The sequence below is a fragment of the Elephantulus edwardii genome, unplaced genomic scaffold (genome assembly GCF_000299155.1).
Source record: "Elephantulus edwardii isolate Elephantulus edwardi_28Jun2011 unplaced genomic scaffold, EleEdw1.0 scaffold00136, whole genome shotgun sequence".
NCBI classification, from domain to species: Eukaryota; Metazoa; Chordata; class Mammalia; order Macroscelidea; family Macroscelididae; genus Elephantulus; species Elephantulus edwardii.
Genome location: NW_006399886.1, coordinates 2,887,547 through 2,905,691, shown reverse-complemented (window position 1 = coordinate 2,905,691; position 18,145 = coordinate 2,887,547). Strand labels below are relative to the sequence as shown.

The 18,145-nt window shown below is 33.7% G+C and overlaps 1 protein-coding gene across 2 annotated transcripts in view; it reads right to left on the bottom strand.

Annotated features, from left to right (window-relative positions):
• EPHA3 (EPH receptor A3) overlaps window positions 1-18,145 on the bottom strand; it is a 518,078-nt gene that overhangs the window by 86,864 nt on the left and 413,069 nt on the right. The window contains exons 6-10 of one of the 2 annotated variants that reach the window (XM_006894137.1): window positions 16,535-16,659; window positions 13,206-13,368; window positions 8,879-8,981; window positions 8,158-8,225; window positions 1,873-1,998 (exon numbers count right to left, since the gene is read on the bottom strand). In XM_006894137.1, coding sequence (XP_006894199.1) covers window positions 1,873-1,998; window positions 8,158-8,225; window positions 8,879-8,981; window positions 13,206-13,368; window positions 16,535-16,659 — 585 coding nt within the window. The remainder of the gene's footprint in view (window positions 1-1,872; window positions 1,999-8,157; window positions 8,226-8,878; window positions 8,982-13,205; window positions 13,369-16,534; window positions 16,660-18,145) is intronic. The other variant, XM_006894138.1, reaches the window with a different exon arrangement.

Below are 18,145 nucleotides of genomic sequence, written 5' to 3'. Positions count from 1 at the left end.
TATTATATTGGACATACATTTGAGGACAGAAAGGGAAAGGGAGGATATTATTAAGTGATTTAGTGTGGGCAAGCCTACTTTTGACCTCCTTTTTCAGATAACACGTCTAGAGAATCCCCTTTGTCTCATGCCTCTGGCTTCTGGATATCTAATTTTGTCAATATCAATCTGTGTGTATTAGCTTTTAGTATCACAGAGTATTCTTAGATTCATGGCCGTAATATGCTTGGCCAGCCTTCCAGATACAGTGAAAAGTGAATTTCCCCTTGACTCATTAACTTCTCTAATTCAGTGTACAGAGTCCTGGTGCTGCACCCGTTCATGCAGCTCCCATGCTAGAGAACAGTGCACTCTTGTGGGGCAACATTAAAACCAAAAGAAAAACATATATACTGCTTTTCTATGAAGTAGCTCCCAAAGCAGGACTATCCAAATGAGAAAGGGAGTAGTCATACACATTTCTTTTGCCCTAGGTGAGCATCAGTGTTAAATTCCTAGGTTATTTTGGAAGAAAATAATCATCTTTTCAAGAATCCTCAGTTTCATATTTTAATACTTTCTGTATAAGTGAGGGTCAGGAGTTCCTGGGTGATGAAAAATTGTAACATTCTTCTTCATTATTGATCCCTCAGGGGTGCCTTGAAGGATAGGTCTGGTTATCTGCTTCCAAATGTTCACAACGTTAGAAAACCTACGTGGCAGCTCCACTCTGCAAACATTGGGCACCACATGAAAGAACACTTGCTGACAAATAAGAGTGTTACAAGAACAAGATATTAAGGAACTTAGTAGAAAAACTTCAGTTAATTAATATTCTATTTCCATAACATAAATCCCTCAAAATGTCTTCTTTGAATTGTAAATATTTTTTCACAAACATAATGAAATAAGAGAAAAGTATACTTACTCTTGAAAAAGGTAAAAAAAAAGTGATAAAAACTGTACCTGCAAAAGCATTATATTTGATGCATAAGTCCAAAACTAATTTTCCAATATTTTCCCCCCTAGTTCTTATAGACATCCTGATACATCGTTTTATCTTTTGGGAGTAATAATGATGAGTTGATGGTGTATTACTTTTTAACTTTAAGTTTTGTTCCTAGGCAAATTTAATATATTGTTAATGCATTTGTGCTTAGGGTAAGTGTACAAAATATTCTGTATAGTACATACTACAGAATAAATTGTGTAAGTTTTATTTTAACTTACATAAATTCTATTAACAGTATTCTATAGATATTTTTAATGAAGTGATAATTGAATAAACGTGCTATTAGGCCAAATAAAAGTTTATCTTAAGTCTTGTCTTTGTCTTACACCAGCTGCATCAGTATGAAGTTAAATGCAACTGTTACAAATGCAATACTTCCTTTTATTTAACCTATTCATTCAAATCGTGGTAATGAAATTTGTATAAAATACGCCATTTAAAAGTTTATTTTGTATTGTTTGTCTTAATTCCAAAGAGAATTCTGAAATTACCATTTTCCCCTTTCAATTTTATATTTTATTTGCCAGGCTTATTTAAAGTGAGGCACACTTTTATCCCATTATCCCTGTTTAATCAAATAGCCTTTGTGACACATGATCAGTGTAGTCATTGGAAGACCAAGTTGTTGCCTCTGAAATTCAATAAAATAAAAAGCCAAGGTCTGTGAGTCTACAAGTCTGGCACTTGTGAAATCATTATACTCCATTAAATACCCCTTCATTTATTTTTTTTAATGCCTTTGATCATGGGGGGGGGAAGCTCTTTTCTTCAGTAATATATTTAGTCCTGAGAATCCGAGCAGATTTGAGTAACATTCTTAGTCTTGCTTTGACCTAGTCACTAAAACACTAGGGTTGAAATGGAGTTATTGGGATGGTTACCTGCTCCAACAACTTTGTCAATGGATATGTTGTTGGCATCCAATTCCTTGGCAAACTCATGAACTGCTTGGGTTGGGTCTTCATAAGTATGTGGATCAACATAAGTTCTGAGACCTGGAAGTTTTACTGTTCAAGGGAAAAAGAAAAGATACTTCTGTAGCCGGATTTGTAAAAATCTTTACTGAGCAACTTTTCATTTTTATTTTACCAAGAAACTTTTTATGTGAATATTTGCAGTTCACATAAAAAAAACCCTCTCTCTTTGTAAAATGAACCAAACACTAGTTTATTCTATCATAGCACAGAAACTGGAAGGCAGTAGTTAGATCAAGGTATAAATAAGAAGATTCCTCTAACAAAGAAAAACATAATGAGCAGCTATCTCTGAAAAAGTATAAATAATAAAAAATAAACAAATCAAAATCTAGACCAAAAGCATAGACTTAAAGATGAGACTCTTTAGGAACACATAGTTCACATTTGAGAAAACTCAATAATTAACTTGAAGAAACAACAATATCATGAGACCCTTATCTTATATTTATATTTATATTTATATTTATATTTATATTTATATTTATATTTATGCAAACACTGCAGTAACAGTGCATATTGCGTGCATCTGACAAACACATTTTAAAGTGGTGCATTTCTAAGGTTGTGTGCTTACTTTATTTTTTTTCTCTTTATATTGAGTACAAGTTTACCAAATATATTAGTTTTTCCTATGATTATACAAAGATACTTTGTTTTCAATCATTGTCATTGATTGCTATAATTAATCAACATATCCAAGAAATCATGTACTATGCATTACCTTAAACACACACAACTTAAATAAAATTACATTTTTCTAATATTACAACTATTTTGATTTCACTAAATTTAGCAATCCAGATATTCTACTACAGTGACAGATCTATTTTAGTTGTATTTGTTTATAATGTGAGTACAAAATGTGCATACACAGTCCTAGTATTAACTGGCTGTAGTTCTTTTGTGTTATTTTTCAACAAACTATAATGTATATACTGTCTATAAATTTAATTCCATGGTTAAGGAGCGCAAGTCCAAACACATTTCACATTTATAATTTATTGAAAAAATATCTCCTTCTTAATTGTTTTTAGGTATAGTGTTGTTTCTGACTGTTAAAGACTTCAATGTAAAACAGAATGAAACACTACGCAATCCTGAACCATCTTTTCAATCTCTACTATACCTAGCACATTTTTTGCAGATACTGCTTTCAGTCTTTTTCAGTTTAATAGACAATGTATTAAACTATAATGTAAGTGAACAGTTTTGATAGGCAAAATCAGGTTCTAAAATTAAAATAGCACAAATAATACATATATAAACACCATTTTTATTTAGCATTAAGATTACCAGTGTTTGAAAAAGAGTTCATCTTAGAAATAATTTAGAATGTAAAATATATTAAAGTTACTTGGAACTGAAACTAAATTTAAATATGGATCCCTACAAAATCAACAAAAAATGTTTTACATTTAAAAAATTGAGTTTAACTACATTATCGTATATATGAAAATTGGATTTACTTTTCATTTTAGAATGAAATGTTGATAACATTGCTTTCTCAGAGGACATGGATACTTAATGGTGATGGACTTTCATGCACAATTGTAAATCATTGAAGGACTTTTCTAATCTGAAAATAAATAAACCAAGCATTCTATTCCCCAATATTACTTTATAATGAAGAAATTACATTGACAAATCTGTGTGTGATTTCATTGAGGCAGTTCTTCATTTGTATTTAGTAGATAGAGATATTAGAGGCTGTGTCAGAGGCAGTGCGGTTGGCGCAGGATAGAGCAGGGTTTAGGGCTGTTGTGCATAGGGTCGCTATGAGTCGAAAATGACTCGACGGCACATAACAACAACAACAGCTACTATTCTAGAGGGAAGACATCATCAGCACAATGGACATTAAAGGCAATGAACATTAACGATGACAAAGCCCAAGATTTAAGAGTTTGTGCTATCAGATGATCATGTCTGTGTAATATAAGACAATTCTGTAAGTGTTATGGTTACACCACAGTCTTATTCATTTCTGTCTCTGTCTCTCTCTCTCCCAGTGAGTCAAACTGAATCATATAACTGACTCTCTCCATTTAACCAGAGGAGATACTCTATCTTTCTCTTTTAGAACCACTAGAGGATTCCAAAAATCAGAGAGACACTCTGCATTTTGGTTGATAATGCAATACCCTAAGGGACTATGCACACAGACCTCCTTAGGAATGAAAGAAAAGATAGCTCACTTAGATAGAAAATGGATTCTAAAAAGGTGACTGAGTGACAGCAGATGTGAAAATTCCATTTCCTTCCATTATTTCTTTCTTTAAATAATTTTCTAACAATAGGATGTAAAAAGGATCATAAATATAGAAAAGGAGAAAGTAGAGAAAGGACAAAATGGCTAACATCTCTTTCTGCCTGGTGTTGAATTGGTTACTAAGAAAGAGCGGTGATGTGGTTAATTTTAAAAGACACAACAATCCAGGGAGTCAACATATTTCAAGACCTAACCTTTGCTTTGGGCAGACTTCGATTGAAGTAGCTTTTGAAGTGAAAAGTCTGCTTTTGAAATGTTTCTACTTGAAAACTCAGTTATACAGAATATTCTAAACCTCAGAGAAAGTTCTTGAAAGCTTACTACTCAAATATATAGCATATGCGCACAATACATAGTACTTTTAAATGAGATGATATTGTCATTGTTTTCATAGTTAAGAAGCTCTTTCATTATTATGAGTATTATTGATGCTTGATGGCAGTTGCAGTTAGCCTTAGAAATGGGCATGTCATTTTGACCTTACAGATCAATTTGCATAATTCTTAAATTGTAAGAATTGTTGCTGTTTATAAAAAAAAATCATATGCCAGAATATTCAGTATAATGATCTACTGTTATTACACTTAAATTCTTTTTAATACTACAAACAATAATGACATAACTCATGGTGACCCTCCATCGAGTTGCTGAGGTATAAATATTAACAAAAACAAAAATATTGGTATATTCCAATCATCAGCTGTTCCATTGGAAGTGTATATGCAATGCATTGGTTCAGTACCAATACTAAAATACACTTTTCGCAATAAGAAAAATTACTCCACCTTTTAATTTTTTTTCTTTTCTAACATTAAGGAAAATAGCATAACTATGACAGTAACTATAGTTTTACCGGATTGTGTTAACAAAATACAATCTTTGAGGAATCTTTTTGTATAGTCAACATTTGTTTAAGATACCCATAAAAAATTGAGGCTATGACATGTGATCTCATGGTTTTTATTTACTATTATTAAGTAGATGAAAATCAAAACTGGCAGACTCATGTGCCATAACCTCAAATTGATATGTGAGTCTTAAAAAAATATAACCTACTTGATAAAATAAAAAACTACTTGGTAAAGAAAGCTCTGGTGGTGTCATTCCATATACTTGTCCTGCTAATTCAAAACTCGTGCATCTCAGGGTTCAAATCTACCGGTAGCTCTGTGAGGTAATGAAAAGATGGGCAATAGATTCAGTCTGAATAGCAATGAATGAGGGAGGAAAGGAGTAATAGAAGGGGAGAAAACCCAGTATTCATTTTCATGGAAACTAAACTGGCACTTTTAAAAACAAAGCACTCACAATAAAGTAAAATGAAAATGCTTCAGATAAGCAATCACAAATGTTTCACCTCACTGAGTTTAAGAAAATCAATTTGGGACAGATTTACTTGGGTCTGAATTTAGAGAAGATTATTAAGTGAGTTGTCAGGAACAATGTCCCAAATATTTCAAATAAACACAGTATGTAAAAGCCTGGAAAAGCGTATTTTCTAATTATCTTTTTAGCCCTAGAGAATACAAAATGACTTGAAAAATGTTATTCCAAAATAAAATCAATCATATTCATTAACATGGGCTGGTTTGTGTTTTCATGAACGTGACATGGAGCATTAGAGGGAGGATACACATGTAAGCACATGCATAGATGCCCCCCACTACCCAACAAACCCTCAAGTAAAATGGTCTGTTCTCTGTGGGAGCTGCTGATTTTTAACTACTGACCCTGGAGATTCCAGGAATCAGGTGATGCAGGCTGCATAGCAAATAATCCCTTCACACCAATAATTAGGACAACATACAGAGTAACTAGGCTCTGTTTTGAAAACCAGATCATAAACACATGCCCACGTGTTAAGCTGCACTACTTTACAGCTCATTCTGTGCAAACACATTAATTTACATTTCCATTTTACCAGCATGAGTTGCCCTAAGGATAGTTTAAAAAAAAGTAAAAAAGGCCCAGCTAGAAGAGGGCAAAGGGACAGGATTTTAGGAGGTGAAACACATTTCTTTCCTTTTGAAGCAATATTATAGGATTTGTAACAAGACTGGAGGGAATAGTTCATAGCCAGAGCTTTTTAAAGTAATAAAAAAAAAGTCTGAAATAAACCATCTGTAGTATCAAGACACAGAAAGTTTATGACATGCTTGTATGTTACTCCATACCCTTGCAGAAAGCATTTCTTTTTTGTTTATCATAGAAATATTGTGCATTTAAAGAAAATTAAAGGTTCAACAAGTGCCGCCATAAAAACTAAGAAGTAACATTGATTGGGGTAATAGAGGACACTGCTTTCACTGGGTACACAGATATTTATCAAAGCTTCAAATTAATGAAATTTATAGTTTCCATAAAAAGGACCACATTGGTATGATTGTGCTCTAAAGACAATATTTACATCAATTTTCCAACTCAAATTAAGATCAATTTAATACACAAGAATGTAACTCCTCTAATTTATGCAAGGCAATTGTGATGAGGTGTTTTGTAGGCCCTTGAAGAAAAGGCAGATCTATGGTCTATAATTTGCTCATGTATGTTTTAATGTCCTTCCAATTAGTAACCTGATTCATTGAGAATGATGAGATTGATAATAGGAAAGTGGAATTCAGGATTGTTTATAAGTTCTTCTGTAATGACCCTGCAATGGAAAAGAAGGAAACCTTGTGGACAAAACAAACACTGTGGTCTGCAAACTCGGCCTGTTTCTTTCCCACATTGATTTTGATTTTAGAAGAAAGTTTCTTTTTCAAGTTAGTCTGTTCCTTGAATGTTAGCAATGAGTGATCAAGTATTCTCTGCCATTTTAAGATAAAAATTCAATAAGCATCATTGGGATCCGAAAATAGTTTTGGGAAGGAAGAAACCATGCAAAGAGAGGAATGCTTATTAGATGAATTTTATAATATTAAATTTATTTTATAGCACAGGGTAATATGTGTAATTACTATACTAATTTAAATAAAAAGATGCAATTTCATCTAAAGGATACTAAAGAATAAAAACAAAAGAACCCAAAGTGACTGTGATAAAATCAGTTCCGACCCACAGTGCAATTTACCCACAGGTAAATCTTAATAGCAAGAGGCCTGTCTATCCCATGGAACTGCTGGTGAATCTGAACACAGAAGACCCTGGCCTTTTGGTTAACAGCACAACTTGCTATGGAATACACCACCAAAGCTCATTAAACTGGGTCATAGTCTGGATATGAAAAGCACCTAGAATGATTTGTTTCACCAGGAAAATGAGACTCTTTGTTAATGGAGAGTACTTTGTTTTCTGAATGATTATTTATTTTAGAAATACTAAAAGAGACTGAATCGGTTAGTATTAAATTGTGGGGGTAAAGAGCCAACTTTACTACCAGTTGGATATCATATAACTCCAAAATAAAACAGTTTATTCTACAGACTTTCTCCTGGTTGGCTGGAAAAATGGAATAAGGCATTTCACATAAACAGAGCTTGTTTATATTTACTTGGCAGTGAGGAAAGAGAAAAGGTTCCTATTTAGATTTCAGCAAAGGACTGCTAATAAGGAAATTGAAGATACGCTCTGCTTTTCAGCCACGCAGAGCTGACTACAGTCAGAAGCACCCATCACGTGCATTATTCAAATATAAACCACAGGTCACCCTTTACTTTAAGTATGTTGAAACGTAGCCATGCAAAAATTACTTAATGCAGAGCCATGAATTTCCTTCTCTGTTTAAAAATAAATTTAATTTGTTCATTTTTTCCATAAAACTATTTCTTAACTCTCTTTATCAGGAGGACATTATTCCACTATAAACCAGAAAATGTTAAAACTAAAATGGTAACTTCCCCTCTATAATCCCTTCCCTCTCTCCCTCACCGCACCCCCCCCCCAAAAAAAAAGGAAAGATAATGAACAGTTTAGGAACTTACAATGCCCATTCCCAAAGTGAAGTCGTTTCTCATCTGCACCGTGTTTGGACTTGTTATAACCACAGAATCTAAAGGCAAATTAACGGAGGAAGAAACGTAAAGAAACTATATTTAAAATCATTATCTTTGCTCAGATTGTGCAAAGTACACAAGAACTAGTATTTTCCTTCAGCAATTAAATGCTTTAGTGGCAGTTTAATGACTTCATATTTTCGAAATTCCTCTACAGAAAGCCTTCTCCTCTTGGGATTGTGGCAAAGCCGCCTAATGAGGAGAGATGGAGAGTTGCTTCCCACTGTGCAGACCCCTCCAGCTCAGCTTTTATAATGGCCTTAGAATGTGTTTATAGTATTTACTTTAACAACTTCTGTTAGAATGAGTGAGGAGTAAAGTCCCCATTGTGAGTGGTGGCTGCTGTGCAACGTGACCAGTGTTCTAGGTGAGAAAGTGTTGGGGAATCTAAGATGCAGTTAAAGAGTGAGGAGATAATTTAAAAAAGAAAAGAAAAACTAAAGGTGGAGAAAAAAGAAGACGTGTTTACTGAGAAGTGATTGGAAGATTTAAAGGAGGAAATAATATTTAAATGAACAACTGTGAAAGAAAAAGAAGAAACTAGAGTTAAAACACCTTTCTTGACAATACTTTTCACATTCTAACAACAATTGTGGGGGGAAAGTAAAGCAATATTGAAAAGAGATAGTAAAACAGGTTGTGAACTCACCTCCCAATTAAAATATATATAACAACTGTGAGGAGAATAAGTGCCACTGCAGCTGAAATGATGATCATCACCACTTGACTGTTCTCACCGGAGATAGAGAAAGCTGTGAGGGTGAAGACAAAATGAGAAAGGAAACGGCATCAACACATCAGAACTAGCATCGACCTGGAAGAACTTAGAAATTAAGTTATTCTATTTTCACCGTCAAAATGGCTCAATGCCTATTCTGGTATTGAAGGAATTCTTCCTATAGTGTAAAAGAAACAAACAAACAAAAAATTGGCATTCCCCTAATTTTTCTTGAGATGTAGTTATTTAGCTGACATTACCAAATACTATCCCTCAATTACCTTCAACAAATATTGCTTGAATTCCTGTGTGAATAATAAGGGTCTAGTATTCTCTTCCTTATTTGAAAAGAAATTGTCTGGAAAAGTCAGAAGTTATAATGATGGGTTGGTATTAGTTTCAAACTTAGATAGATAGATATCTCAGCTATATCTAGATATCAGGTATAAAACTAAATCAGACATCAGTTTTCTTCAGCCTACAAAACTGGTTACTTTGTCTTAGAATTGATTTCTTTTCTTTAGTCATATAGTTTAAGCAGTCTGTTTACCAGGAGAGGAAATGCATCTTTCCTAGATCAGTTTTATCTCTTTGAAACTGTTTTCCCCAGTTATATGTAAATTGCGTCCTAAACTGCCTGTTTGCCAGGAGGGGAGGTGTGCACCTTTCCTGTGTTAGCCTTTATCTATTCTGGGCCTGTTTTTCTAAGTCATGTGTTAACTCTTTTGTATGTTGCCTGTTTACTGGTATCTGTGTGTGAATGGGTTTTTTCCAAATGTGGAAATTCTTTTCCTAACAAAGGTGCATTGTTGAGTGAATTGATGTCTAACTCTAGTATAAAAGCCTAATGGCCACTCTCAGACAGGGAGGCAGTCTCTGGGAAGGAGTTTAACTGCTATCTCCCAGATTTGGAAAAAGTACTATGGATATTGCAATCCATCTGTCTGATTGGCAATAGCCTATGGGAAGAACCCATTTCATTCAGTAACAGTCCCACAGCTGACTCTCCGACAGGTTTTCAGAGGCAGTTAAGCACAAGGGAGCGGACTGCCCATCTTTCTTCTGAAGAGCAGCTAGTAGATTGGTTTCATGTGCCTTCAGGATTGCAGAAGAGCTCCTTGGCACTAAGCTACCAGAGCTACCTTCCTGGGAGTAGTTCTTAACTATATGTTCATTTTGCCAATCCCAAGTTGTAAATGTCTCAATGGATTTTCACCACTATTAGGATAAAATGAAAATTCTACAGCCTAAAAGAACTGTCTCATTAGCTGACAAACTCTGTAAACATCCTTAATTCTAGACTTTCTAAAATATTTGTAACTCCGTATCAGCTTCTCTCATATCTCCATAAATTTTCCTTTGTTTCTCTTAGAGTAAAATGTCTTTGAACAAATTACTGATCAGAAAAGTGTCAAGTTTCTTAGCTGAAAGAGGCCAACATGATACCTTGAACCCAATAACACTTAAGTTGAAGATTTTTCCTCTTCATTATGAGATTTTTAAATGTAAAATTCAAACTTATTGCCATTAAGCTTGAACTGACCCATAAGCAATTCTCCAGCATTTTCTGGAGGCTGCAAATCATTCAAGACGAGATTACTCCTCGTTTCCTGCAGAGCACTTGGTGGATTGGTACCCCCAGAGAGGTGGTGTCTTTGGGCTAGCAGCATGAATAGATAAGTTAGTACAAGGAATGAAATGTGGCAGAAAGGCTGTGACAAGTCTTCCAAGCATTTGAAAAGGACTGAGAGTGTGGTAGGATGGCATAATCATAAACTGTTGCAAACACTTTATTCTTTACTACCAGAAAAGCACTGTTTACACCACTGTGGTAACCAGGAGAGTGCCTGCTCAGATCTCCCTGCTGCCAACAGTGCTGTGAATAGACAATTTCCAGCTGCTGACCTCCACAATTCATCCCAGGTTTTTTCAGGCACAGAACACACTCTCCTCTATGAGTAAGCAAACAGGCGACTGGAGCCAGGCAATTCTTGTAAAGCCATTTCCCACTGAGTTCCCATTGGCTTGACTGAGGCACTCAACTGTACTGAGGTCTGAGGCTTGCCCTCCATTTCTCCTTCCCATCCATCTCTTCATAGCTTTCACAGCTGCATCTTAGACCTGAGGCTCTCCTCCTCCTGTTCCGTCCCTTTTAATCCTTCACAGGTGTTTCTTTCTAGAAAGCTCTTACTCTTTAATGCCATCTTGGCATTTGCTTCCCAGAGACCCTGAACTGATACAATCCTCTACATTGGCTAAAGATCTGTGAATAATTTGAAAAGAGCTTAACTTGGTGTTTTTTAAAAAATGCTCCATAAACACATAGTGGGTACCCACAATGGTATATAGTAACTTCTGCTTTTCATTTTATATGCTTCAATAATGTAAAAATAGCAGTATATTTTGAATTCTCTAGTTTTTTATGAAACAATTCATACAACAAAGCTTAATAAAACTGGTTGGGGAAACTTGGCAGCATAAAGATTCTTTAGTCAAAGAAAGGGATGGATTCTCTGTTAAAAAAAGGGGTTAAACTAAGGCTTCTGTACAGTTTCATCTAGCTCTAAATATCTATTACTCCAGTACATATTGTAGAAGACATAATCAAATCAGTCTCTTTTTTTGAGTATTGAAATTAGCAATTGTAATATTGATTAGATGTGTGCTGTATAGTTGTCTAATAATTTAACATCTCTTTCTGTGTGTGTGTGTGTGTGTGTGTGTGTGTGTGTGTGTGTGATTGAGTCACTCCCAACTCGCAGTGACCCTGCTTTAAGTGTCTGAGGCTGTTAATCTAAACAAGAAGAAACTTTCCAGTTTTCTCTTCAAGAGCTTTAGGTGGATTTGAACTGCTAGAGATATGCAGCCTTTTGGTTAACAACATATAGTGAGTTAAGGCACTAGAGCATCTCAGTAGCTTAACATATAATATTTTCCCAAAATTGATCTCTAATGTAATTCTAGGAAATTCAGTTTCAATTTTTTCCCATATCCAAACTTTTCTCCTTGCTTTTTTATGGCTCCTTGTTTTAACTCATCCTGACAAATAGCACTCCTGGCACTCTTCTCTCCTTAATGTAGAATTGGAAGGACCCATTTCCATGATCCAGAAAATGTGTATTTCTATCTCCTGTCCATTAGTAGACATGTGATTAAATGTGGATTTTTAAAATATTACATGAGTTAATTCATGTAAAATATTTAAAACAGTGCTGTGCACATGGTAAGTATTCACTATCTCCTGTTTCTGCCCACCCAGAATTTCCAGAAAGAATTAGGCTCTCGTCTTTTCCTAAACATGCTTTTCTTTTTGATGACGGTGCCTTCACTGTAAGAATGTCATTTTCTTCCATTCTTGATGTTTTCTGTAGGTTTTATTTTAGTAACTATTCCACAGTCCCCTCTTTAAGATGGACAAAATAGTACTAAATCACAATTTCAAAGCCTAGAGATACTAGACATATTTCTACTACTTACTTTATAAATGAGTTTATAAAAATAAAATAAAAACACCACCCATAAACTCTGAGTTTAGGTCATATATAAATGCAAATAATGGTATTTGAATAATATAAATACTAAGGTCAAACAAGATGTGTATGAAAATCTCTATATCTTGTCACATAATTGCATGAGTTTTAGAGTCAGACCCATCACTTAACGAATTGTATGCGTTTGGAAATCTTGTTTAACTATGCTTCAGTTTCTTTAACTAAAAGTGAGTATGATAGTAAATGCAAAGTATTAGCATAATAAACCTATTTCAATGGACTTAGAAAAATATGTACTGACTTTATACTCAGTTGCTTTGCTGTAAACCAAATCTGGAAAATGCCTTCCAAAGTCAACCATCTATTACACTAAGGAACACTGGTGTTATGAATGAGAAATTGTAATGTCACTTAAAAAAAAATGTAGTTCCCTGAAATATGTAGTAGCCAATGTGAAGACCTGGATTTACCAGTCTTGATGGTGTGTTACTCTATGAAATAAAAATCTTCAAAAGCCACTCTTTCTAGTAGACATTCAGATGCAATATAGTCATTAAGTATGTTTGTTTTGGACAAGTAAGGACACAGATGTATATCACATAAATACAAATACTTAGACAATAAATTGTTCAAATTACTAAATGAACAAAATAAGACTTTCAACTTGTTACATTTGGTTTTAACATCAAAGAGGATAAGAATAAATTATCAGACCCATTTTGCAATATCCCACATCCTCCCTAAAACTACATGAAGGTAATACATACAGTCTGGGCTCGTTTCAAACTCAAACTTGGGACTGTTGGTTCCGTATCCAGCTGCTGTTCGGGCCCGAATTTGGAATACATATGTAGTGTCAGGTTTGAGGCTATTGATGGTAACATTTGTGCCTCTTGCCCTCAGAATGGTATAACTTGTCTCTTGTTCCTGCTTTGAAGTAAGGAAAAAATAATCATGTTACAACCATATCCTTAGGATACAATCAAATTATAAACAGTGAACTACTTAGATCACTCCACTATCAACTCTTGATATTTTAATTTAGTGCATTTGATAATTTGTAACAATCCACAATAATGAATCCTTTCACACTTTGAATATGGTAAAGAGTTTTGAATGTTTGGTTTGTTTTGGTTTTTAGCTGGAAATATTTACTAAATACGAATCTATTGAATGGGCACTCTCTTCCTATGCAATTCTTAGTTGGTGGAGCAATCTGTTTAGTTAATTCCAATACTGAATGAGACTGGCATACTAACTAGTTATGTGACCCCCTGAGGATGTCCCCCTGTACAATTTACTGCCTCTGAAAGCCCACTGGAGGAGCTTTGGGTTGGTTCTGACTAGATCACACAAACAATAACAAAAACAATCTGGATGTAGTGTTTGGTGTCCTGAAAATAAAGTAAAAGAAATTAAGTTCCATTTTTGCTAATTAGTAAATTCTTTACTTCATTGTCATCAGTCAGAAACAACTCATAGCTGACCCTCCAGTGGGTTTTCAGAGACTTTAAAGAACACATCAGTGTAATTTCCATGTTTCTCTTGCTGAGGTGCTCGTGCATTCGAACCACCTTGGAACTGGCAGTGTTATTCCTTAACCACTAGAAGGGAATGACCGTGTAACTTTAACCACCAGACCAGAGCTCCCTAATAAACAGTTGACTAAAAAATAAAATAACTCTCAGGTTAGTTGTTGGTGATTTTTTTAAATTTTTTAAATCTTAGAAAGAAGTTCAATAAACATTCTTTTGCATGTATTGTAATAGTTCCCTATTAGAAGGTATTGTTATCAATCTTAAAAAAAGAAGTATAAAATCAAGGTTTATATGTGGCTCTATTTCAATCACTTTCTTAAATTCTATTTTTCCCATGTATCTGATTTAAATCACTGTAATATGATAGAGACAAAACCTTTCAGGTGAAATTATAATATTATTATTTTACCAAAGACTTCCTCTAGGAAAATCACTCAAAAAATTTAGATATTCTCAATGGACTAATCTTGCACATTCATAGTACAAGTGCTCAGTGTGAAGTCTCATTTTAAAAAATTAGATTCCCAGAGAATTTTATCTTCCATCTAGCATATATTAATATATATTGAGAACCCTGGGAACACCTTGATTTCAACTTTTGGTAGCATGCCCCTACCGATATGGGTAGACAGATTCAGGAGCAGTGACATTAAACAATGTACATCTTCAACTAAATGAAGTAGAATATTACAGAAAGTATGTGACCCATTACATATACCTTTCAATGAAGTAAGTATGTTAGGGATATATTATACAGCATTTGAGTTATCATTTATAAAATAGGAAACAAAGAGACATGTTGATTTCACACACATAATGATTTCATTTATTTAAAACAGCAAAGCAAACAAAAACATTTTAACTGTACTCAAAGCAGAGCCAGGCTCTGTACATCATCATTAGTGACCTATATAACTAACAAAAGTAGGCTCATTGGACACATATTCTAGTAAAATAGTACATCACAGGTCTATAAATTATGTATATATATATAATATATATAGATATATGAAACTGTGTATACGTGTTCAAGCATATTATATTTTGTGTATATATAACATATATGAGCCTCTGTATATGTGTGTATAAGCATATTATAATATGTATATATATAAAATATTCATGAGCTTCTGTGTATATAAGTGTATACATATAAAAATTAGGGATAATTTTAAAAAATAATAAATAAGCATGTAAAATATATGCTAATCAATATGTACAAGATCAAATTTAATACTGATTAGGGGTAAACAATGGATTGAAATATTTTTCTACACTAGTTAATATTGTTTAAAAGTATTCTTTATTGCATTCTCTTGAAGGATTTTTAGATATTTTTCTTATGTCCATAGAAGACACAAGAACATAAATTTTGCTTATTTTATTTTATTGTATTGTATTGTATCATACTGTATTGTATTTAAGTAGCCTTGAATCTGAAGATTGGGTGTTCTACTTCTGGTTCTACTATAAAATCTAAACTGAGGCATATAATTTTTTTTTAATTCTCATTCATTGCCATAAAATGTGGATACGCTTATTTACTCAAATTACTTTGTCATAATTTTAAAAACAGAAGATTATAATAAGATGAATGTTAGACAATACTGCACTAGATCACTCAAAAATAGGAGAAAGCTTGTTTTTAGTCATGATTTTATCACAAAAAAACCCCAACTACATTAGGCCTTACATTCCTTTCTTTATAGGTGAATATAAAAAAAAATCCACCCAAACAAAAATTAGGTATCCTATTTGTGAAATACATAGACTTCAGTAAAGAGAACACACTATAAATGCAAAGGAAAGTTTATGTATTTTAACTTGTTATACAAATAGCCATACCAATTATTCAGGAATCCACAAGAACTTATATTCACATGTAGAGAGGAAGAACATAGGGGAAACATACTAATATATATATATACATACATACATATACTTTCATAGAGATTACCAGACAATCCTCTTTTGAATAATACATTCAATAAACTTTCTGTAAATGTTAAACTGGTATATTAATGCACAGTCCTCTTGAAGTACTTTATAAACTGCTGTAGATATACACACGCATATAATCATATTGTGATTACCAAACAACTCTGATGACAAGGTTTGAACACATATTTTTTTTCAAATATTGCTGCAAAATATAACTAAGAATAAGTGCTATTTAGAATTTGAAATATTATCACTTAAATCTACCTGTTTTGAAAACTGAAATCATACATTTTTCTATAATTGCATTATTATATCAAAATTAGTATGGAAGTCTACTTGTTATCTCTGCTATTTTAAATAAATTCACGTTTGGTAAGCTACATCTTTTCTAGGACTTGTAGAATGGGAGATGTTCAGCAAGATACTTCCTAAATCCTGCTCCAGCTAATACATTTTCATCGTATTGCTATAGTCCTAAACAGATCTCGCATCCTTGAGCATTGCTGCATGTCCTATATATCATAAGCTCTTGAGTTACTCTGGTGACTTATTAGGTTTTCTTGTAAGAAGGTAACTACTATCCTTAAAAACACAACACCTGAATATTGTGTTCCCACCTTTTCATAGTATTTGACTTCATAGTCCAATATGATCCCGTTAGGGTGCTCAGGTTCTTGCCAGGATAAAGAGATGCTGTTTCTTGATGTCTGGTCCTTCTTAATTGTCATGACAGGTGACGGAGCTGTAATGAGAAAAAGTGATAGTAGGAAGAGGCAGGTTAATGGGTTTGTGGGAATGGTGAAGAAGAGCAGAAAAGAAGGGACGAAGCAAATGGAGCCTATCACTTTTCTAATCTGCCAGAAAAGGATTATTTCTATTTCAAAGACTCTTGAGTTTTAATCTGGCCCCATATCAAGCCCCAGAAGCTGGATTATTGCCTTGGTACAAGTAGGACTGGAAAATGAGCTGAGATTTCTGCTGCTAGTAGACTAGTGGCAAACACGCAGATGGTTTCAATCTGCTACCATAATGTAAGCAATGAATTTATTTGATACATTAAGAAAAGGACAAAACATCAGAACTACCTATCCGTTATACTGTTATAAAGTTATTAATACCAGATTCTTCATTTCATTGATAACATTTTCACATGCAACTCTGTAAGAGGACTGGAATGCATTATGTATAAGGACTCCCATGGTATCCATAGATAATAATAAGGCTTAGTGTACTGTAAAATAGATATGACTCAGGACTTATGACAGGAGGTCTTGACTTTTGACAAAAATCTCTCATAAAAAGAAAGGATTTTTTTTTTATTTTCTTCCTCTTATAAACATTGGACTGTCATTAAAGTTTGGTTTGCGACAAAATGTATTATCTATTTAATAAGTTTTCAAGACACTAATTTTTAATATGTTTAAGATCCATTAAACAAGTCTTTTAAGTTCTTTAATGGCTTGCTATTGATCACTTAATATTTTTCAAAATAAAAAAAAAAAACAAAAACAAGCCCCAAAAAACCACCAGAAGTCACCTCCATGTTGCCTTCTTGACAATAGTGTTTTCTTATTCACATTTTGCCAACATTCTTCTTATTGTGCCATGGAATTGTAGATGACTCATAGTGAGCCTATGAACAGTGCCTGAGCACTAATCATAAGAGTTTCTGGAGGCAAACTATATCACAAGTGGATGCCACTCCTGCTTCCAAGCTTGTTTTAGTCAGGAATCTCCACCAAACACCTTCCACCATGGGTACCTATTACCACATTTGACACATCAAGATCACAGTGTTGAACATTACACTAACCACGAGTTACCTCTGTACAGCAAATTGACAGACCAGTGCTATACCAGTTAGAACAATGTCTGACCAAAAACAATTATAATCAGCCTGAAGGCCGCAGATTAAAATCACCCACCTTTGGCTTGGCAGCATAACTTTCTATCCACACACTAACAGAGCTCTCTCTATGTAGTTGTTGTTGTTAAGTGCCATCAAGTAATTAGCAAGGAATATAATTTAATGTAAATTAGCATAATTAATTTTTATATCTACTTTTATTTTTCTCTTACATAATTCATTGTGAATTAGCATAATTTATTTTCATCTACTTTTACTTTTCACATACTTATTATTCTTCTGTTTTATTTTACAGATTGGTCTCATTTTTCACACTATTGTCTACTGCTCTAAAGTTGATCCTAAGCAAGTGTTATGTTAT